General features: G+C 36.8%; 1 protein-coding gene across 3 annotated transcripts in view; it reads right to left on the bottom strand.

Annotated features, from left to right (window-relative positions):
• The window catches only part of LOC103107907 (disintegrin and metalloproteinase domain-containing protein 2-like), a 152,928-nt gene that overhangs the window by 15,507 nt on the left and 113,195 nt on the right, over positions 1 to 24,226 (bottom strand). Inside the window, exons 10-16 of one of the 3 annotated variants that reach the window (XM_060182179.1) lie at positions 20,470 to 20,551; positions 19,188 to 19,324; positions 9,607 to 9,790; positions 8,326 to 8,421; positions 8,005 to 8,200; positions 5,295 to 5,400; positions 3,335 to 3,512 (exon numbers count right to left, since the gene is read on the bottom strand). The exons of the other annotated variants lie outside the window; for them this stretch is intronic. Of the exons in view, the coding sequence (XP_060038162.1) occupies positions 3,335 to 3,512; positions 5,295 to 5,400; positions 8,005 to 8,200; positions 8,326 to 8,421; positions 9,607 to 9,790; positions 19,188 to 19,324; positions 20,470 to 20,551 (979 nt within the window). The remainder of the gene's footprint in view (positions 1 to 3,334; positions 3,513 to 5,294; positions 5,401 to 8,004; positions 8,201 to 8,325; positions 8,422 to 9,606; positions 9,791 to 19,187; positions 19,325 to 20,469; positions 20,552 to 24,226) is intronic. 3 annotated transcript variants of the gene reach the window in all.

The raw sequence follows: 24,226 nt of genomic DNA, 5'->3' as shown, positions 1-24,226 counted from the left end.
ATATTTATTTATTTATTTATTCCCTTTTGTTGCCCTTGTTTTATTGTTGTAGTAATTATTATTGATGCCGTTGTTGTTGGATAGGACAGAGAGAAATGGAGAGAGGAGGGGAAGATAGAGAGGGGGAGAGAAAGACAGACACCTGCAGACCTGCTTCACCGCTTGTGAAGTGACTCCCCTGCAGGTGGGGAACGAGAGGCTCGAACCGGGATCCTTACGTAGGTCCTCCTGCTTTGCGCCACCTGTGTTTAACCCCCTGTGCTACTGCCTGACTCCTGGCGTATTAAGTTTCTAATGCTGTTGTTGCTCCACAGAGGCTGGAACAGCAGCAGGAAGACCCTATCAAAGTTACTGTGCCTGCCAGGTAACTCAGGATAAAATATCACCCCACCATCAAGATATATAAAAAGGGAAATTGAGCACCTTAGTTGTAGCACCTACTGCAGGAACAATAGTGAAAGTCAAATTAAATGCAGAAACTGAGAAATACATAGGCAGCAGTGACAGAAACCCCAGATGACCAGACAGACACAGATCTAGAAAAAAATGACGTAGATAAGAGTGCAGAAATCTCCTTATGAAATCAGTTCAGGAAACCAAATGTGGGACTAGGTGGTGGTGCACCTGGTTGAGTGCATACATTACAGTGCATAAGGACCCAGGCTTAAGGCCCTAGTCCCCAGCTGCAAGGGGAAACCTTCATGAGTCATGAAGCAGGGCTGCAGGTGTCTCTCTTTCTGGTTCCCTCTCTACCTCTCCTCACCACTCAATTTTTCTCTGTCTCTATCTGACAATAAATAAATAAATATTTTTTTTATAGAGAAACTGAATGTAAGGGAGTCCGGCAATAATGCAGTGGGTTAAGTGCACATGGCACAAAGCACAAGGACCCATGCAAAGGCCCTCATAAGGATCCTGGTTTGAGCCCCCAGCTCCCCACCTGCAGGGGAGTCGCTTCACAAGCAGTGAAACAGGTCTGTAGGTATCTATCTTTCTCTCCACCTCTCTGTCTTTCCCTCCTCTCTCCATTTCTCTCTGTCCTATCTAACAATGATGACAACAACAGCACCAATAATAAGTATAACAATAAAAAAAAACAAGGTCAGCAAAAGGGAAAATAAATAAATAAATATAAAAAAAGAAACTGAATGTAAGATTCAAGAACTCAGTCATCACTTGAAATGGGAACACTTGACAAGTGGTGAAGCAGGTCTTCAGATGTCTTTCTCTCTCCCTCACTATCTCCTCCACCCCCAACTTCTCTCTGTCCTATAAAATAAAATAGGAAAAAAAAAACTTTTAAAATAATGGAATTACATTATAATCTAGCAATAGCACTCTTGGACATTTATCCAATGGATATTGAAACACTAATTTGAAGGGACATATGCACCTCTATGTTCATAGCTGCATTACTCACAATAGCCAAAGAGTGGAAGCAGCCTGAATGCCCATCAGCAGATGACTGGCAAAAGTTCTATATGGGTGGTTTCTTTTCCCTGTATTTTATAGTTCTTTGGCAAAATGATCACTGAGTTCTTGACTCTTACATTTAATTTCTTGAATTGATTTCATAAGGAGTTTTCTGAACTCTGTCATTTTTTTCTAGATCTGTTTCTGGTCATTTGGGGTTTCTGTCACTGCTGCCTGTGTATTTCTCAAGTTTCTGCATTTAATATGACTTTTCTTGTTGTTCTAGCAGGAGATGCTGTTACTAAGGTGTTTAATTTCCCTGTTTATATATCTTGGTAGTGGTGAGTTATTTTATCCAGAGTCACTTGGCAGGTACAGTGACCTTGATGTCAAGATAGGATCTCCCAGCTGTTGTCAGAGCCTCTATAGTGCAACAGCATTAGAAACTTAAGACGTCACAGTTATAAATTGGAGAGCATTACATTTTATTTATTTATTTTACAGTTGTTGCTTTAAGTCAGGCCCAGTAGTTATGGACCTCAGTTGTTAATTTCCCAATTTTTGTGACAACCATCCATGAGTATGGCTTTCTGTCCTAAGAAATCCTCTCTTACCCCTTTTCCATCAAGGAACAACATGTACCTGTACTCACCTTGGTGAGTTTCTGACAAAATCCTGGTTACATGTTGTTGAGCTTTCTGGTTATTTTCTTTGCTTTTCCTGGATGACCAGGGAGAGCAAAGTGAGCCTGCTGTTAATCCATAGCCATGCTTCCAGAATTGCATTTTATGTCAATCTTTAATGACTTTCATTAGCTTATCAACAGTACATCTTCATCATAAATATATAAAATACATTTCAGTGTAGTTAATACTAACAGTCAATTCATGACATTAACCATACTTTCTATTCGAGATGAGACAGCTCCTGAAGTTCAGTGACTGAACAGAACCATTTATTCTGATGGTATTCTAGGTCTCACAAATTCACTACTTCAGGTCAATGTCTTAAGATAGATAGATAGATAGATAGATAGATAGATAGATAGATAGACAGACAGACAGGGGGAGTCGGGTGATAGCACAGTGGGTTAAGTGCACGTGGTGCAAAGCTTAAGGACCGCCATAAGAATGACAATTAGAGCCCCCGACTCCCCACCTGCAGGGGAGTCCTTTCACAGGCTGTGAAGAAGTCTAAAGGTGCCTATCTTTATCTCCCCCTCTCTGTCATCCCCTCCTCTTTCCACTTCTCTCTGTTTTATCCAACAATGATGACATCAACAACAATAATAAGTACAACAAGGGCAACAAAAGGGGGAAAAGGGAACTGGGAAGTAACATATTCAGTTAAGCACACACATTACCTATGAGGAACAAAGTACTTGATTTTAAGCCCCACTCCCCACCTGCAATAGGGTAGATTCAGGGGGTGGTCATGAATGTCTGCAGATGTTTCTCTCTCCCTCTCTACCTCCCTTTTCCTTCTCGAAAAATAAAAATAAAAAAAGATAGGTAGATAGATAAACGGAGTAGGACAGAAAGAAAGAGAGAGACACCACAACAAAGAAGCTTCTCAACCCAGTTTCATTATAAACTTATGTAGTGCTGGGGTCTCAAACCTAAGTACATATATGACAACTTAGGTGTGCTATCAGGTGAGCTACCTGGCAAGCTTATTCCGAGATGCTTAAGTTAGTAAATACAGGTAACCCTTGTTTAGATAATACTTATTAGCCAATTAAAAACAATTGGTACTATCAGTTGTGCAAAGATAAAGATAATATTTCTTTGTGAATGTTTTCATAATTTTCTATTTTACAATTTTAAAATTTTAATTGCATTTAAATTGTGAAGAATATATTAATTGTGCACTTTATAAATTCAAGTACTAGTAAATTATTTGGAAATAAGTTACTACTCACCTTCTTTATACCACAAATAGTTCCATCTCTTACATACGTATTGTCTATTACTGGATCTGCATAATGCACTGAAACACACAGTTTTCTTTCTATTTTGGTGTAAATAACTGATGCATTATGAAGTTCAAGTATTCTATTTTTAGTATATATACAGGCAAGTTTCCCACACCGCATGTCCCTGTAATTTATCAAGATATGAAAGTAAGATTTATATGGAATATTAAATTATATTTATTAGCATGTAAGACAAATGTATTTAAGTAAGATATTGAAGTGATTAAAGAGACATATGCATTTAGTTCTGAAACAGCAAAAATATATAAGGGTTTTTCCTACAAAATGAATAGCAGTAGTGTAACAATTATGAGCTGCTTTCATGTTAACTTGATTACTTTTTATAATGATAATGTCACTTATATCTATATCTTATAGTCTATTCTAAGTTTGTTTTGTGCTGTAAAAATAACATTTATTAATTACCATTTATTACCATTAATTATTTATTAATTACTATTCCCTTATATTTTCCTCTGTGCTTTTCAACATTATTTTTTCCCCTTACAGTGTCATCATGTCAAGATAGATAAGCATTGTCTGCAAGATATATTAAAATGAAACCAAGAACAGGAGAGGTAAGACATTGGTTTAATCAATGAACTTTATTGTCTGAGACTAAATGGCACAAGGTTCAGGCCAACATTGGCCATAGCTCAGCAGTGTTTTGGTCAAAGAGAAAGAGAGAGGAAGAAAGAGAGCATTAAGAGAAATAAAAATAGACATATTATTATAACAGTGGTTGAAACCAAAGAGAAAATTATAAAATATGAAATTTAATAAAATTGAGATTACCAACAAAAAAGACCAAAATATGATTTAAGATTGACTTCTGACAGAAATAATGGAAAACTGAACATACATAAGGTGAAATTAACCTATGATAAGTTAAAATTAACCTATGATTTGTTTTCATTTTCTGCAGAGAGAGAAAATACCATTCAAAATAAAATATGGCATTTCATAGTAATTAAAAATCATCAACATCAGTATCATGTAAAAAAAAAAATACAGTGGAAGGAGAGAGCCCCTGAGTCAGATTATAATGTGATGAGAAAGACTAAGGGAGCTAGAGTTTTTGAAACATTGGGAACTGTTCAGAAGTACTCTCTGCATTTTAATTGCTTATTCACAGTCTCAAAAAAAAATTTAAGAGTAGAGTAGTTTTTAAAAATGGCCTCCAGGAGCAGTGGATTCTTAATATAGACACTGAGCCCCAATAATAACCATGTTTAGAATATTGTTTTACTTAGTAAATGAGAATATCTATTCAATGAAAAAGGTTTGCCCAGCACCTAGAATACAATAGTGTCTGTGGCAGTTATGGTAGAAAGTTAAAGGTGCACCATATCAGCTCTTTAAAAAATTAAACAGTTATTCTAACTATCCAATGATTTATATTTTCATCTGTACATTAGACACCCTGAGAATGTATAAGAGATAATTTGGGTTTTGAGAAAGGGATGTGTTTCATTGTATATTAAAGAGATTCATAGTTTAATGTCAGGTGATCTTTTGATTAATTACATGTAAACTTAAATATCAGGTGTTACATTCAAATTTAAAGCAAATAGATTTTCCAATTATATTTCTTTTTTTATATTTATATTTATTTATTTATTTATTCCCTTTTGTTGCCCTTGTTGTTTTATTGTTGTTGTTATTATTGTTGTTGTCATTGTTGGATAGGACAGAGAGAAATGGAGAGAGGGAGGGGAAGACAGAGAGGAGGAGAGAAAGATAGACACCTGCAGACCTGCTTCACCGCCTGTGAAGCAACTCCCCTGCAGGTGGGGAGCCGGGGTTCGAACCGGGATCCTTATGCTGGTCCTTGTGCTTTGCGCCACCTGCGCTTAGTATGCTGCACTACAGCCCAACTCCCCCAATTATATTTCTTAAAACATACTCAGCTGCACACTTCTTGACTGTTGTGCTCCCTACACCACAATTTCCATATTCATCAGTTATAGAATTAATGGAATTAAAACAGTTTAGAGAGCCAAATTCTGCACCTGAAAAGAAAAAAGTGTGTTTAATCATGTTAAAATTATATTAATTATAAATTATGAATTCGTAGTTTGAGATTCTGAAGTGGTTTAAAAGACATTGTACAAAAGATTATAATATAAAATTGAAAATAAAAATTAGAGGTAGGGTTGCAAAAACTTCTGCAGATTATTAAAATGGAATATATTCTTGTTTACCATATAAGAAATCTTAAAATGTTTTTTGCATAAATGTTTAAATCAGACAACTAAATTATCATTTTACTTTTGTTATCAAACTTTGCTCAGTTGAAGTTTTCAACTTTATGCTCACTGTCTAATCCATAAACACAATCTGATTATCATAAAATCTAGCCTACTAAATACTAGTTTATTTTTCATATCATCTATCAGTTCTACACTAGTTGTAAAACTAAACCACATATCTTTGATAGGAAGTTTTCATTGTGATGTTGAAGAAAAATGACATTACACAAATGGGAACCCCAGAAGCACAAAATAGCTCTCAAGTGAAATTCCTAGAGGCAATACTGAATTGAAAATAAGCAACTGATTTGTCTTTAAGGTTATTTGCAATCTTGACTATGGGTGACAACTTAAAATTCCAAGCTAAATTGGGGTAGCAGGCCAATGTTTGTGAACATTAAAAGAAATCAAAGTGGGAAGAGAAAATTAAGAGACTTAATAGGCCTCAAACATGTACTTAGTTCCCCAAAAGGGTTTTACTTATAATATGTGAAGAACATGAAGGTATAAAGAAATGGTTTGTACAAGGCAGTATATATTTTTTTTCCCTGTAGCTCATTTGAATCAGATCCAGCTGCTGCCAGATTGGCTGCTTTTGCTATCACCTCTGGGCATCACCACTGCCACGGCCAGCTGCTGCCAGTCTGCTGTATCTGTAGTGGCTGGTGGATTCAGGCCACTCCCACTCAACCCCTGCCAATTCGGCTTGGCTGATTTCGGCTAGGCCTGTTAAAGCAAGGCCCACTGCTGCCAGGTACAGTTTGAGCTCTGGATCAGCCATCGACCAATACAGTTTGCCCTTGGCTAATCAGGGTCCATGTCTATATGGCTACCATCCAGTTCAGTTTATCATCCTACAAGCTGCTGCCTCAGATCCATTGGCAGAGAATCAAATAATAGGAAAACAGAGTGATTTGTCCAGAATGCAGAAGAAAGTCAATGTAAAAGCACTTGCTAGCTGTAGCCTGTTTGTCATTGGCGGCCTGCACTGGTAGAAGGGGCAACAGGACTCTGACGGAAACTGGTGGTGAGGGTGAGTGCACAGAGAAAGACAGGAACTTCAGGGAGTGCTTCAGAGAGACAGCTTGTTTATTGCACGTAGAAGGGAGGCAGATATACCAAAGCACAGGGAAGAAGGAAGTAGCAGGGATCCAATCACAAAGTCACAGCTCACACCATGACATATATGAAACTCGAATCGCAGGATTACACTTCATGTCACTCGGTGTCAGGTTGTGGCATAGGACCATATTAGTCTCTTTCACGCCCTGAACACGCCCCTGGTCACAGGTCTGGGAGCTCATGATGAGGAAATCTCTCTACCCGAATCTGGTGCCTCAGAGCCATCTTAGACCTGCTTGGTTGAGAAGGGACACACCTACTGCCTCTGCATGGAAGGTTCAAGATTTACCTTCTCAAGAGTCAATGTAGAAATGATTGATAAGCCTCGACCCAGCTCAAGGGTTCGGTATCCCCCACAGCTAGGGATTAAAAGTAATAGCCAAAACTTGGAAGCAACCCAGATTAACAACAGATCAGTGACCCAAAAAAAAAAAAAAAAAAAAGGGACAGAAGGGAGAACAGAAAGGGAAACTTAGACTAGGTGTGGCATATTGCATCAAAGCCAAGGACTATGGGCAGGGAGGAAGTGTTTGAGGAGAAACCTTGGGGTCCTGGTGCATAACAACCTAGGTTATGGGTGAGAGTGGCAAAAAACTTTCACAGGGAGATGAAATATTATACCTTGTGTCAATGACAGTACTGCAAACCATTAACCAACACAACCACCCCAATAATAAATAAGCCACCAAATTCCTATAATGAGAGAGAAAATATGCTTTAAGTACCTTCCACAAATGTGCTCAAACAGCTATAATTTTCTTTTCCCTCTTTGATTTCTTTTAATATTTACAAACAGTGGTTGGCATCCCCAACTTAGCTTGAAATTTTGAGCTCCCATCATATTTTTTCTTCTTCTCTTTCGATAATCTTTTTTAAACACTTACTGTTTAAAAGTCACATTGTTTTTAAAATCTAAGTTATTAGAAAAGAAGGCAGGACCATAGGAAAAAATGGGATATATATATATATATATATATATATATATATATATATATATATATATGGAGTAGAGAGAGGTAGCTATAGAAATAATAGTCAACCTGTGTATCTGTGACCTTGGAAGAATAACTGTAGTTTCCAATGGACGGAATGGAGACACAGAACTCTGGTGGTGGGGTGTGGAAATGTATCTTAAAATGTTACAAATTAATATTAAGTCACTAATAAAAAAATTAACTTCAAGATCTGTTTCTTTTCAGTTTCAAAAATTTATAAGCAGAAAAATCGACTTATGATAAATACCGGGACCAATTAGACTTGCACATTGAGCTTTTCCATCTGCACAATATCCATTATAGCAGATCCATCCACTTCCACATGGAAATCCATTCATCACATAATGGTCAGGCTGACAACTTTCAGAGGTTCCATTGCAATATTCAGGGAGATCACATTCAGTGTCCTCAGCATGCCGACATTCTTTCCCTAAAGCTGCATACTGGTGGGATGAAGTAAATGATATTGAATAAAGAAAAATGCAAACATGATAAACACAGTGTGGATATGAGAACATGACAAAAGTTTACTGTAGGTGATATAAAAAAATTTAATAAAGATTCTTACTTTGCAACGATCACAGCATTCTTCAGTACTACACAATGCATTTTTCTTAAGCTTGCATGTGGTAGGCTCACAACAGTTTATGATCTCACCACATTCCTGAAAAGCAAGTCAAAGGCTCTGAAGAATTTTTTTAACTTCTATTTATACAGGATAGGCTTTTTAAAAAAAGAGTGGGGGGGGGATCTCATTCAAACACATACACACACACACACACAATTTTTTTCTTTGTCTTCCTAGCTCCATTTTTTAAATTTCTTTATTGGGGAATTAATGTTTTACATTAGAAAGTAAATACAATAGTATGTACATGCATAACATTTTCCAGTTTTCCATTAATTAATTAATTAATTGTTCAAAGATACAAGTAGGTTTCCTATACTTTCTTGTTCAATTTTGAAATCTTTGTCGATTTTTTTTTTCCAGATTATCAAAGGACCTCAGATTAAGAATATGAGAGGCTTAGTGGGTAGCACCGTGGCTAGGGCTACCTGACATAGCACGCGCCACAGTGAGGCCCTCAGATATTCTTATTCTTGCTCTTGCTCTCTTTCTCTCCTTTGTTCTCCAGTGCTAGTAAAAAAATCTTGAAAAACTAAAAAGAAGAGGGAGCTGGGCTGTAGCGCTAGCGCAGTGGGTTAAGCACACATGGTGCAAAGTGCAAGGGCCAGATTAAGGATCCTGGTTTGAGTCCCCAGCTCCCCACCTGCAGGGAATTGCTTCACAGGTGGTGAAAGCAGGTCTGCAGTGTCTATCTTTCTCTCCCCCTGTCTTCCCCTCCTGTTTCCATTTCTCTCTGTCCTATCCAATAACAATAGCTGTAATAGTTATTATAGCAATTATAATAGTTATTATAGCAATAGCTATAGTAACAATAACAATAACAACCACAAGGGCAACAAAATGGGAAAAAATAGCCTCCAGGAGCAGTGGATTCATAGGGCTAGCACCGAACCCTGCTGATAACCCTGGAGGCAAATAAAGAAAGAAAGAAAGAAAGAAAGAAATACCAGCAAATAATAGACCTAAAAGGGAATATGTAAATATAGATTAATCCAGATAGAGTTAATCGTCTCAAAAAATTTTCCTAAGTGGATAATTCATAACACACACACACACACACACACACACACACACACACGGTTTTATAATCCCTTTATGTCTTCTTAAGATGTTTGTAGAAAACTGTTCAATTGATTAGGAAAAACAGCTATGCAACACTATAAAATTTACTTAACATTTTTTCTGTAATTCTGGTCTATATTTTTTCAAATTAGCACTAACAGTTGCATTCCGGCCACAATCACACTCTTCTCCATCTTGCAGTTTTTTGTCACCACATTCTGCAGCTTTGTAGGAGGGATCTAAGCGTGGCTGATTTTGAAGACACTGGGACTTTGCCTTGGAAATAAAGTGTACAAAGTCTTCCATGCTGCAGTTACTGAAGTTTTTCACACCAGTAGAATGTCTGAAAATACATCAAACTTCAGATGCTTATGTAAACATTGCTTCCATCCCCTGCCTAGACTCAGAATAGAATTATGTAATGACATTCCACAACAGATCAACTGCTTAAAAAAAAAACAAAAACTTATTTTGGATAAAGACATAAATTAAGAGGGGAAGAGGAGATTAAGAGGGAGAGAGACCAAGAGACACCTGCAGCATTGCTTCACCACTTGTGAAGCTTTCCCCCTGCAGATGGCAACCAGGGACTTAAATTTCGGTCTTTGCACATTGTAATGAGTGTACTCAACCAGGTGTACCACCCCACCACATGGTCCTAAAGCTTTGTTTTATAGTGTTACTTTTCATTGCTTGTGTACAAGAAACTAAATGGATAAGAATTTAATACTTGGCTTAGGTATCTAGTTGGGAATTGGCTCTAATAAATTACAGTTTTTCATTTCACTGCTCTTTCTTGTAGTCCCTATCTCATAAAATGTCCTATCACACTTTTCTGGCCAGATGACTCCAACAGTGTGTCCTGGAGCCTCACCTGCCCAGAACCCTACCCCACTAGGGAAAGCGAGAGGCAGGCTGGGAGTATGGATCGACCTGTCAACACCCATGTTTAGCGGGGAAGCAATTATAGAAGCCAGACCTTCCACCTTCTGCATCCCATAATGACCCTGGGTCCATACTCCTAGAGGGATAGAGAATAGGAAATCTATCAAAGGAGGGGACTGGATATGGAGTTCTGGTGGTGGGAATTGTGTGAAACTGTACTCCTCTTATCTTATGGTCTTGTCAATATTTCCATTTTATAAATAAAATTTTAAAAGCACACACACACATGTCCTGTATGTTGCATGTACTACTACTTTATGCTGTCTTCATGACTTAATGCTATAATTATGTGCAGTAACAAAAGCAATTGGCCTTTTCTCTTTTTCATATATATGTATAGGTAATGTTACACAATTCTATATTTTAAATAACACCTATTCCTATCATTTCAAAGATCTGTTTCCCTAACTTAGAGTTAACACCTAAACTCCAGGATACACGACTTCTCTAACACTTTTTGTTTTCAATTATGGAGTAAAACATAGGCTTGTTTGGCTTTGTATGTTAACTCTCTTTTCAGTCACCAGGTTCCAGGTGTCATCAGGATGCCGGCCAGACTTCCCTGGATTGAAGACACCACCAATGTGTCCTGGAGCTCTGATTCCACAGAGACCCATCCTACTAGGGCAAGAGAGAGGCAGACTGGGAGTATGGACCGACCAGTCAATGCCCATGTTCAGCGAGGAAGCAATTACAGAAGCCAGACCTTCTACCTTCTGCAACCCTCAATGACCCTGGGTCCATGCTCCCAGAGGGATAGAGAATGGGAAAGCTATCGGGGGAGGGGGTGGGATATGGAGATTGGGCGGTGGGAATTGTGTGGAGTTGTACCCCTCCTACCCTATGGTTTTGTTAATTAATCCTTTCTTAAATAAATAAAAAAAAAAAAACATAGGCTTTCTCAGCCTGGGGTTCCTTTATCCATGTCTCTCTTATCACTGACATCTTTGTTCTGGTGCAATAATACAAACTCAGTCCAATTATCATGTTATGTTTTCCCTTACTGTCAAGTACCAACTATGAGTGAGATCATTTGATATTGGTCTTATCTTTGGCTTTTCTCACCCAGCATGGTACATTTAAGTTCTGATCAGAATATTTATTTTATTTTTTAGAATATTCATTTATTTTATTGTATTTTATCATCTCCAGGTTTATTGTCAGGGCTTGGTGCCTGCACTGCTCCTGGCAGAAAATTTTTTCCATTTTTTTTCTATTTTTTATTTGACAGGACAGAGAGAAATTGAGAGTGGAGAGACAGAGAAAGGTGGAGAATGATACACATGTAGACCTGCTTCTTTGCCCATAAAGCATTCTCCCTATAGATGGGGAGCTGGAAACTGAGTCTGGGTCCTTGCTCATGGTGATATGTGTGCTTGACTGAGACTGCACCACTGTATTTCCCCACCCCCCCCTACTCTGGTCATTATATTGCAAAAGAGATGATCATATCATTTTTAACAGCTGCAAAGTAACATGACTTTCTTAGCCATATTCTGCCATTGGGCTGTGTTTGCACAAACACTGAAAATAACAATCCATACTTTTTCTTTTTTTTTTTTCAGTGTCAGGGCCTGCTGCATGAATAACTGAGTAATTTTACAACTCCTTGGGCCAGGTGGGGATGCACCTGTTATAATGTGCAAGGATCCAGCTTCAAACACCTGGTCCCCATTTGCAGAAGCTTCACTAGTGGTACAGCATGCTGCAGATCTCTCTGTCTCTCTCTTTTCTCCTCGCAATACCTGTCTGAATCCAATAATAAATAAATAAATATATATAATAAAAAAAGAAAATGATTGATTTTTTTTTTTACAACTACTCCTGTTTTTTTTGGTTTTTTGTTTGTTTTGTTTTGTTCTGAAGACAGAGACTACTGTAGCAGAGCTTCCCCCAATCTGGTAGCACTCTTATGAGTGCCAGGGTTTTGAAGGTGGTTGTATGTATGGCAATGCTTCCAGCCCACTCAATGAGCTATCTCTTTAGCCCCCTTATTGCTATTTTTTTCATCCATGACACTTATTTCTCTTTAAGATACTTGTCAACAACAGATTTTATTTACTGATCTATTGGTTGATAATATTCTTCTATAATTATATATATATATATATATATATATATATATATATATATCCAGAAGAAGAATTGCTCTGAATTTTCTGTTCATTGGCACAGAGCTTAAGAGGTTGATTACTACTGAAACAAAACAAAACAAATCAGTTCATAGTACAAGACCACTCATTGTAAATTATAGTGTTTTGGGTCAGTGTTTCATTAAAGTTTCTATCTTCTGAATAGCATTAGCATCATGAAAGTCTGCACTTTTATTCGAGTGATAGCTAACATTACATTATTTCATTTTAAGCACCAGACTTAAATGTCATTTCCTGAGAGTATTACAGGAAAATATCACTCACATGAGGCCCATAAAAAGGCTGAAGTTTGGGGACAAACCACCAATTTTATTTTTTTTGTGGTCACATTCAGGTTGAACATGTCCTTTGATCACAGAAACCAAGAATAATGGATTACTATTACATTTATAATAATTCAGATGAATACTTAAAACTAAATGAAAATAACAGTGCTTTAATAGTACTAAAATTTTACAATAGGGGTCATGTTGTGGTGCACCTAGATGAGCTCATGTTATAATGCACAAGGACCTGGGTTTGAGGCCCTGGTCCTCACCTGCAGGGGGAAAGCTTCACAAGTGGCGAAGCAGTGCTTATAGGGGTCTGTCTTTCTCCTTCTCTATCTCCCTCTTCTCTTTCAATTTCTTGCTGTCTCTATCTAATAAATAAAGAAAATTTAATTACAACCAATCAGGGGACCAAACTGAATTTTTGTAGATTTATTGGATATTCCTATTATCTAGAAGTCGTTTTGCTTTTCCAATAGAACTTCTGCTTTCATCTCGAATATATATCACTTTTTGTATAATGACTTAGGTAAACTATTGTAGGTATATTTAGAACCAGATACCTTAACTAAAATAAACCCGTAAGTTTAATTTCTAGGAATTAATGTGACAGCTATACTTTTATGACCCACTTTATTTGATTGAGGACTATAATTTTAATTATAATAGGTATTGCTTCTATCCTAAGCTATGAGATGACCCTGGGAATGAAAACTACAATATAAAAAAATACTTGAAATTAAAATACTTCAAATTGCCTTCCAGTGGAAAAATTCTAACTTAATTGAGACTCTTTAAGTCATTATTACTTTGCCTTTTCTTAACTTGCCTTAACTTGCAGAGACATTTAAATATGAATTATGTCCCAATAAATATAGATCTCACATAGTAAACATTAATTACAGAGTAAACATAGTTTTAATTAAACTAGTAGACATTCATTTTTTTCACCACAAAATTATAATGCACTGCCAGAAAAGTACAATGTTTTCACTTGCATTAGAAGGATAATAATTAATGCAAGAACCTTTTTCTTAACCTCTAACGAAATGTGTCCAATATTCTCACTTTTTCAGAAAGAACAATACTAGTTACAACCAAAATAATAAAATTTCCATTAAAGTATAACTCAGACATTGTTTGAAACATCTTTACTAAAAATGGAAAAACATCACCTCTACTCACACCCCTACTTTTATTGTGAAGCATGAACATGGAATCAGCAAAACATGAAAAACAAAAGAAAACTAAACTAAGTACTGGTATTACACAAACTGAACAAAATTATGACATCTAAAAAGTATATTATATTTTAAAATATTTTAAAAGAGTCAATAGTAAAAAGCATCAAGGTAATCCATAAATATTTGAAAATAAATTGACTTATCCCTAAATTAGTCCACAAGACTTATCTTGCTAGCCCTATTCAATTATTAAACGAACAAGTGTGTGTGTGTATGTATGTGTGTGTGTGTTCCAGAGTATAGTACATTAGTTTGAGAGAGCTCATGCATATTTATGATCTCACCACTCTGGGATGACATTTCAAGACAGACAACTAGACAAATACAAATATACAGACAGAGGAATAGACACAGTGACACTGAAGCTTTCTCTAGTGCCATGGTTCTTCCACTGGTACTTCATGGTTTCACTCCTAGGTTTTGTGCATGCCAAGGGAGGCACACAACTAAATGAGCTAACGTGCAAGCCCTATATCTTCTTGTGTTTATTTTTCTAATTTATATAGTATTTCATCACTTTACCACTGATTTACATTACTGTAAATTTCAAGAGTGCAGGCAGTTCTACATTTCTGCATGTGTACAGGTCTCACTGCATCCACTGTCAACATTTTAGTGCCATCACTCTCTTAGAATTATGCTCCCTACAATTCCTCCCACCCTCTTTCCCCTATCCTTCTGGAGAACACCATATTTTCCATCTAAGAGTTAGTTGTATTTAGTCCATTCACTTGTTTAGTTGTTTATATTTGACATATGAGTGGTAGAGTTCAGTAAATATCTTTCACTTTCTGACTTATGTGACCTAGCATAATCCAAGTTCCATCTATGTTGTTGTCAATGGCATTGCTTCTTCTTCTTTTTTTTTTTTAATAGCTGAGTAGCATTCCATTGGGAAATTAAATGGTAACTCTTTTATCCAGTCTGATAATGGAAATTTGGATTAATTCCAGGTCTTGGTTATTGTGAAAAAGCTTCTATGGACACAAGAATGCATACTTTCTTTCAAATTAATGCTTTAATTTATTTTAGGTATTTGTATGCCTAGTAGTGTTTGTTGCTGCATCGTATGGTATTTACACTTCTAGGTGTTTTTTTGTTTGTTTGTTTTTAGAAATTTCCATATTGTTTGTGCTAATTTACTGTCACAAAAGTTCATTTTCAATAGCTACATATGGATGGGGTAACTGTCCCCATAGGAATTTCTTCCTAATCAAAACCTGAGTCATCCTCAAAATAGCTCCTGCCCTAATCACCATCCAAGTCCATTCCCATGAGACAACCCAAGAGAGAATCAACTAGATGTATCCAGTCAAGACTCAAAACCTTGAGAGATAATGAAAATTATGGTTCTTAAGCAAATAAAAATAAATAAATAAATAAATAAATAAATAAATAAATAAATAAATAAAGACAATGAGCTACCCTTTACCCCTGTGAGAATGTCATACATCACACATGATAGCAACAACAAATGCTTGAGAGCTTGCCAGGACAAAGGAACAAATGCACACTCTGTACTGCTGTTGGAAACATAAATTGATCCAGTCCCTGTGGAGAGCAGTCTAGGGAACACTTACAAGGCTATTAATGGACTTTCCATATGACCCAGTAATTCCTCTCCTAAGCGATAAGAAGTCAAACACAGCCATCCAAAAAGATAAGTGTACACCTATGTTCACAGCAACACAATTTTTAATATCCAAAACCTAGGAACAACTCAGTGTCCAACAACAGATAAAAGTTGTAGTATATATACACAATGAAATATTAATCAGCTGTTAAAAGTGGTGACATCAGCTTCTTGTATGGGGCTTGAAGGAATTATGTTCAGTGAGTAAGCCAGAGAAAGAGGAGTATTGAATGATCCCACTCATAAACAGAAGTTGAGAAAGAAGAACAGAAAGGGAAACACAAACCAGAATTTGGACTGGGTTTGGAATATTGTACCAATGTAAGAAACTCCGGGTGGGAAAGGTAGATTTTCAGTTCCACTATAGAAGGGTGGGGGTAGGGACACAGACCTTTGGTGGTGGGAATATATATCACTATTTATTCAATCTTTCAGGGGACATTATTGAATTCTTGAGTTCTTTAAATTCATAGATTTCAGTTTTGAGTTTCCTTAAATCTAAGGACTTAATGTTTCAGATTTGTAAACTGATTGAATTCTGACACTGAATAAATTGCTAAAGCATTTCTAATAATAATGTGTTTATGAAATAATAAATTACCTACCAGGTTAGATGAGGTCAACCAGAATCAACTGATCCTATCAGTATCTAAGTTACAGTTATTTGTAAATAGCATTAAATGACATAAGTCATGGTGAGACCATGCATGGTATAGTAAATCCTAACTATGATATTTTCAAAATAAACCAAGTCCCCAAATAACTTGGTTATAATAATAATTATCTATTGTCTTCTTAAACTCTTAAGACAGGAAGGAATCTTCCTTGTTCTCTTTAAAATACGTATTTCTCCCAGTGCTGGAACCTCTGGGACTTTGCTTGTATTTCTTTTATATATACATATTTTATTTATTTTCCTTTTTGTTGTCCTGGTTTTTATCATTGTTGTGGTCATTATTATTATTGTTACTGATGTTGTTGCCAGATGGGACAGAGATAAATAGAGAAAGGAGGGGAAGACAGAGATGGGGAAAGAAAGATAGACACCTGTAGACCTGCTTCACCTATTGCAAAGTGACCCTTCTGCAGGTGGGGCTCGAACTAGGATCCTTACATTGGTCCTTGAGTTTCATGCCATGTGAGCTTAACCTGCTGCGCTGCAGCTCGACCCCCTGCTTGTAATTCTTGACTCTCTTGTTGATCTCATACCCAGTGATAATGCTTCTGCTGATCTCAACTAAATCAGTGCAACCAGTGCCACCACACCACGTTTCACTTCGGACTGTATCCAGAGAAAGCAAGCCTGAGATGTCAACTTTTCAACTCCAATAATCTGAAAGGAGGCTGGGTCAATTTACTCTGCCATTCCAGGAAGAATGGTCTTGAAATGAGGGCAGCCTAGAATGCTCCTAGCTTTGACCATGGACTGTGAGCTAAGACTGGCAAGAACTCAGATGTTACACAGGCGTCTGTGCTAAATAGGAATAGATATTGACTATAGCTCTCAGATCAATGGGGTTAATAGTTAATCATATTTATATACTTTCCTAATATTTGGGAGCTATACTTTGGCCTTATCCAGATTTCTAGTCCTATTCTCAACTCTGACTCCATCTTCCTAGACAATACTTGTAGTCTGCCTGCATGTTAACTATTAGGCCCAGGCAAAAATCACTAAAGTCATGGGCTCCTTGGAACATACCTAAAATAACTTGCTAGCTTCTTCTCACACAAAGACCCCTAGTTTCATCTGCTCTATCACTATCTTCGGGTTGCTGTTTATTAAACAATTTGTCTTGCTTTTTATCTTATTGCCTTTCAGCCATCTTGTTGCAGACATTACTATGATGCCATCCTGACTTCCTTGGGCAGACAACTTGCAAAATGTGTCCTGGAACCTCACTTCCTCAGAGCCCTATCCCACTAGGGAAAGAAAGAAACAGACTGGGGGTATAGATTGACCTGCCAATGTCCATGTCCAGTGGTGAAGCAATTACAGAAGCCAGACCTTCCACCTTCTAAACTCCATAAAGGATTTTGGCCCATACTCTCAGAGGGATAAAGAATAGGGGAGCTTCCAATGGAGGGGATGGGACACAAACTCTGGAGGTGGGAAGTATATGGAATTTTACCCCTGTTATCTTAGAAATCTTTTAAATTATTTTTAAATCACTAATAATTAAAAGTAAGAAAATGACTGTAGGATGAGAGTGAAGGGATAATGTGTGTTAGAATTGGAGAGTATCATCAAGTTTGGGGTTATAAATGATGAGTATTTTAATTTTCTAATAAATATGAGAAAGAAAAATATACCTCTAAGGATTGTCCATTAGGACAAATAAGAGGAATAGGAGTAGTAGGACGAAGTGATGCAAGAGAAGAGGAAGAGGAGGAGGAAGAGGAACAAAAGAGTAACTAGAGCCCTCTATTTTGTTGCAATTCGATGACATTGTGCAGTTGACTTTAATGAAACTAGTAACCAAAATCACAAGATTTTAGAAGTCTGGGGGCCTAGTGGTGGCACACCTGGTTGAGCACACGTGTTACAAAGCACAAGGACTCAGCTTTGAGCACCCAGTCCCCACCTGCAGGGGGAAAGCTTTGTGAGTGGTGAAGCAGGGCTGGCAGGTGTCTCTCTCTGTCTCTCGATCTCCTCCTTCCTGTTGATTTCAGACTGCCTCTCTAAAAAAAAAAAGTAAAGAAAGATAATAAAAACACTTTTTAAAAAAGACTTTAAAAAAAAAAGGATTTTCAGCGGGTTAAGCGCAGGTGGCGCAAAGCACAGGACCGGCATAAGGATCCCGGTTCGAACCCCGGCTCCCCACCTGCAGGGGAGTCGCTTCACAGGCGGTGAAGCAGGTCTGCAGGCGTCTATCTTTCTCTCCTCCTCTGTCTTCCCCTCCTCTCTCCATTTCTCTCTGTCCTATCCAACAACGACGACAACAACAATAATAACTACAACAATAAAAAAAAACAACAAGAGCAACAAAAGGGAATAAATAAATAAAATAAAAATATTAAAAAAAAAAAAAAAAAAAAAGGATTTTAGAAGTGTGAGTGGAACACTTGAAACGCCAGTGTCCAGGATTAAAAGAGAATAACAGGTTTCTGCAATCAGCATCTGACAAGTAAAACATGCCAATAATTCAGACATAGCCAGAAAGGATGAAGACGGAAGAATCTCCTTGACTTGGCAATACTATTAGACCATTCTAATATAGTGATCACAAGCCTGTATTTAGCTTATCACAGAAAGAAACTGCTAATTTTATTAATCCACACTTCATTAAATTTCAAAATCGTAAAAACAGTGACAGATGTAGGTTGGATCACATATGAGAAAAAAATACTTGATTACAGTTCACTGTGAAATAGATGAGCAGCACAAGTATTATGATACATTATTGTTCTGTGTTCCGCCATGACTAGTTATTTTCACAGCTTAGACTGTACACCAAACTTATCTGATAGAATCTGCAATAGGAGAGCATCTTACATTGCATCTGGGTTCATTATGCAAACAGTTCCCGAGCACTGGCATTTATCAACATCATCATAAGAGATTCCCATACTAAGACTCAGTAACTGAGCCATAATAACAGCAAGTGATTCCAGACTTACAGTCTTGGGGTGCTGAGGAAAAGAACATATATGCACATACATTTTAGGAAATAAAAAATTTTCTGGGAAAATAATGCAGTTTATCAAAAATATGTACATGTTGGAACCAGCAGAGGGGGGCTGGGTGGTGGTGCACCTGGTTGAGCACAAGGACCTGGGTTTGAGCTCCCAGGTCCTACCTGCAGGGGGAAAACTTCACAAGTGGTGAAGCAGGGCTGCAGGTGTCTCTCTGTCTCTCTCCCTCTCTATCACTCCATTCCCTCTTGATTTCTGGCAGTCTCTATCCAAATAAATAAATATAGATAATTAAAAAAAACTGACAGATGTTATCTATTATGTTAAGTAATGAAGTACAATTTCTGTGGGCTTAATATTTTACATATACCATTTATCAATATAAGAAAGATGTGAAAAGTGTAACCCTAAATTTCATGGAGAATGAACTAGTCCCTAGTTCCTTATGTAAAAAAATAATAATAATTTATCAGTTTTTACCCTCCTCACAGAAAAGACTTCTAACCTTAAAAATGTAATTTTTACTGCAAAAAAAAAATAAAGCAAATCAAAAAATATACTATTGCTTTATGGGGTTCCAGCAATTAAATTCAGGATAAGAAAAGCACTTTATTCTTGACCTCTTTCCTCTAGTTGGAGCCTACTGAGCTTTTGATTAGGAACAAGCTAGTATCCTTATATAATATTGTTAACAACAACTAAATGTTGACCAAATAAAAAAACACCATGAGCATACTTATTAATGTGCTACTAAAATCAAATACTTAAAAGGAAAGAATTCAAATAAAGTTAAAATGGGTTAACTCCTTTCAAAAATATAAATAGTTAATAATCCATAAAAAATTACGATGGAACTGAATTTCTTTGCTACATTAAAGACAGAACAAAGATAACAATAGCAATAGTTCAATAATGAGAATGATCTTCCTAAACCATAGGAAAAGTACAAAACTGTTACTATGTAGTAAGTTTAATAAGGACATCGTATAGCTCAGACATCTCTATGAATAGTAAGGGCAAGGCTTTCAAAAAACCATTACTGATACATAGCATAGTTTTAAATAATAAGATAATACTCAGCTATAAATAAATCCAGATAGTATTCTACCAATACATCTTAGTCAAATTAAGCTAGACCATACCAGAGCAACACCTCCATTATAGTGTTCATCACACATCTTTCCTTGAAAGATTGCACCAACATATTCTGATTTTTCTCTGTAACTTAAGTTTTAAAAAGTGATTAGAAACATATATATATATATATATGTGTGTGTGTAAATGCAAGCATACTTAAGATGTTTTATAGATTTATATACTAAATTAAAGACTATCCCTATGTAACAGAATAACAAAGCATAAGAAGTTATCAAATATGTACAGTATTTTAAATAAAATTGAAAACAAAAATGAAGTTCAAGCTAATAAATATTTGCAGACAATTCTGAAGATTATGTAGTTATTTAAAGTTGAAAGAATTCTTAAATTATTAATGTAATAAAATGCAAAAATTATGAAGTAGAATAGTGTAATTGATAAATGGGAAAATTTGCATTATGAAGTGAAATCTTTTATTCTGGTAAAAGTTTACCAGGAGCATGCAAAATCTGATACATTTGTGTGACAGGAAAAAAAATCTTTTCCAGCTTTAGTATCACTTTATTTGGGAAATGTTGATTTACAGCAGTGTGGGCAAGTTTTTTCTGCCAAGGCCCATTTTGACTTGTATACCTATACCATCATTCATAGGTTATACAAAGTTATTTAAAAATTAGCACTTAGGAGTGTACATAAACACCATTCCCACCACCAAAAGACTATGTCCAATAATCCCAACCCTCCCCCCCAGCCAAGGGAAGCCGAGCATCCACCCTCAACCCAGGGTTTTTACTTTGGTGCCCTACTCCAAATTTAGTCAAATCCTGCTTTTAGTTTCAGGCCCTTTGGAATATAAATATGCCTACTAGCCATCTACAAAATGGAGGACCCCCCAACTCTTCATCTGCACTATTCCAGCCTTTAGGTTCATGATTGGTCAACAGTTTGTTTGGCTTTTTATGTTGTCTCTTTTCAGCCACCAGGTTCCAGATGTTAGTATGATGCCAGTTAGACTTCCCTGGACAGACAACCCCAGCAGTATGTCCTGGAGCTCCGCTTCCCCAGAGCCCTGCTTCACTAGGGAAAGAGAGACAGGCTGGGAGCATGGATCAACCTGTCAACACCCATGTTCAGTGGGGTAGCAATTACAGAAGCCAGGCCTTCCACCTTCTGCATCCCACAATGACCTTGGGTCCATACTCCCAGAGAGGTTAAAGAATAGTAAAGCTATCAGGGGAGGAGATGGGATACGGATTTCTGGTGGTGGGAATTGTGTGAAGTTGTACCCCTCTTACCCTATAGTTTTGTCAATGTTTCCTTTTTATAAATAAATAATAAAAAAACTAGCACTTAATGTTGCTATGAAAGAAAAAAAATCTCCTAGACTTATTTTCCTGAGACAGTTGTCATTACACCTCACCTACCACCAAATAAATCATCATGCTATTCCAAGTCAGGCTACTAGATGTCCAACTCCAACTGCTTGTTAACTACTTTTACTCTCTGAGTTCCCAGATCTGTAGGATAGATCACAGTTTAAGTTCCATCCTGTATTATTCTTTGCTTTGTTTCTTAGGCCTCAACTCTGAGATCAGCTTTATTCATTCTTCTCTTTTGGCTTATTTTTACTCAACTAGATTCCCTCCAATTCTATTCATGTTGTAGCAGAAAAATGTCATTTTTTATAGCTGAGTAGTATTCCACTGTATTTATTTGTTTATTTACTTATTTCTATTTGCTGCCAGGATTATTCCTGAGGCTTGGTGTCTACGCTAAGGTTTTATTTTCTTCTTGTTTGATAGAACTGAGAGAAACTGAGAGTGGGGATATGGCATAGAGAGGGAGAGAGACAGATAAAGCACTCTTTTATTGCTCTTGAGACCTCCCTCTTGCAGTTGGGGAAAAAAAACTTGTTTCTAGGTCCTTGTACTTGGTAATGCTTGCTCCCTCTAGGGTATGCCACTGCCTGATCATTCACATTTGTCATTGTACATTTCAGTTCTTCCATAATATGACTGCTACAGGTAGTGCTGCCGTAAACTTAGGCATGCATATAGCTCTTTCAGTGAGTGTTCTTGGGCTCTTTGGATAGAAACCAAGGGATAAACTTGTCAAACTGTACCGTAAGTAGACTTTAATGTTTTGAGGAATCTGCAAACTGATTTCCACAGGACCAGATTAATTTACATTCCCACTGATAGTAAAAGTGTTCCCTCCTCGTCACATCCTTTCCAGCACTTGACTTTTTTTTTTCTCTCACCTTTTTTTAAATGTAGGTCAGTCTCAACATTTTTCATATGCCTGTTGACAATCTGGCTATCTTCTTTAGTGAAGAGTCTGCTCATATATTTTCTCATTTTTTTTTCATGAGATTGCTTTTTGTTGTTGTTGAGTTTTGTGAGTTCATTACGTATTTTGGTTATTAATTTTTTTTCTGATTTATGGAATGCAAACTTTTTCTTCTAGTTCCTAAAATGTCTTTCTGGTTGGGTTGTGGTTCTACTGCTGTGCAGAAGATTTTCAGTCTCATATAGTACATTTAGTTTATTTTGCTTTTGTTTTTCTTATTATTGGGCCTGCATTTTAAACTAAGGTTCTGAAGCGGACACCATGCAGTGTTCTTCTGATATTTTCTTTTATGTATTTTATTACTGTCAGCATGAAACTCAAGTTTTTGATTAACTTTGAGATGACTGTTTTATAAGGTGATGTGGGTATCCTGTTTTATTTTTCTGCATGTAGCTTTCTAGATTTCTCAACATTTGTTGCAAAGGCTTTCCTTTTCCACTTAGTACTCTGAGTCTCTAATATTCTGGATCACAAAATAACTGTCCTTGTATGTGAGGGCCTATTTCTGGAATGTGCTATTCCATACATCTGAGTGTCTATTTTTATTACAGTGCCATTTGGCCTTGAGTTCTGTAGTCATGCAATCCATTCCAAGGCAGGAAGGACTCTTTTGTTATTACTCTTTTATCTCAGGACTGCTTTGTAGACTAAGTTTTTGTGGTTCCAGATACAACATATAGCATTAATTCAATTTCTTGAAATAAGTTGACTAGAATTTTGATAGGAGTTATATTGAATATGTGTGATTTTTTTATGAGCCATTTTTATTGGAGGAACTAATGGTTTACTGTAAACAGTAAATATAGTTGTTTGTACATTTGTAGAATTTCTCAGTTTTCTGCAAAACACTCTTACTCCCTACTTGGGTCCTGCTCCACTATCATGTACCTATAGTAAGTTTCCCCAGCCCATTACTTTGATTTGCACCAAAGCTCCATTCCCAGTTCTGCTTCATGCTTCTGCTTCTGTTCTTATTTCTCAACTTCTGTCTATGAATGAGATCATTCCATATTCATCCTTCTCTTTCTGGTTTATCTCACTTAACATGATTCCTTCAGGGTCCGTTCAAGATGAGGTAAAGAAGGTGAATTCATTATTTTTAATAGGTGAATAGTAATCCATTGTAGATATACACCACAATTTTTTCATACACACATATTAGCCATTTTTTAAATAATGTTAGTTCCTCTACTCCAAGAGTCTGGTATAACTTTCTATTGTCCCTTCAAAAAATTTTCCTCAACAATTTCTTTGGCTTTGTATGTTAACTCTCTTTTCAGCCACCAGGTTCCAGATGCCATCAGGATGCCGGCCAGGCTTCCCTGGACTGAAGACCCCACCAATGTGTCCTGGAGCTCCGCTTCCCCAGAGACCCACCCTACTAGGGAAAGAGAGAGGCAGACTGGGAGTATGGACCGACCAGTCAATGTCCACGTTTAGCAGGGAAGCAAT

The sequence above is a fragment of the Erinaceus europaeus genome, chromosome 2, assembly GCF_950295315.1.
Source record: "Erinaceus europaeus chromosome 2, mEriEur2.1, whole genome shotgun sequence".
Classification (NCBI taxonomy): Eukaryota; Metazoa; Chordata; class Mammalia; order Eulipotyphla; family Erinaceidae; genus Erinaceus; species Erinaceus europaeus.
The sequence above is the reverse complement of the archived record's forward strand: the minus strand, read 5'-3'. Positions and strand labels throughout refer to the sequence as shown.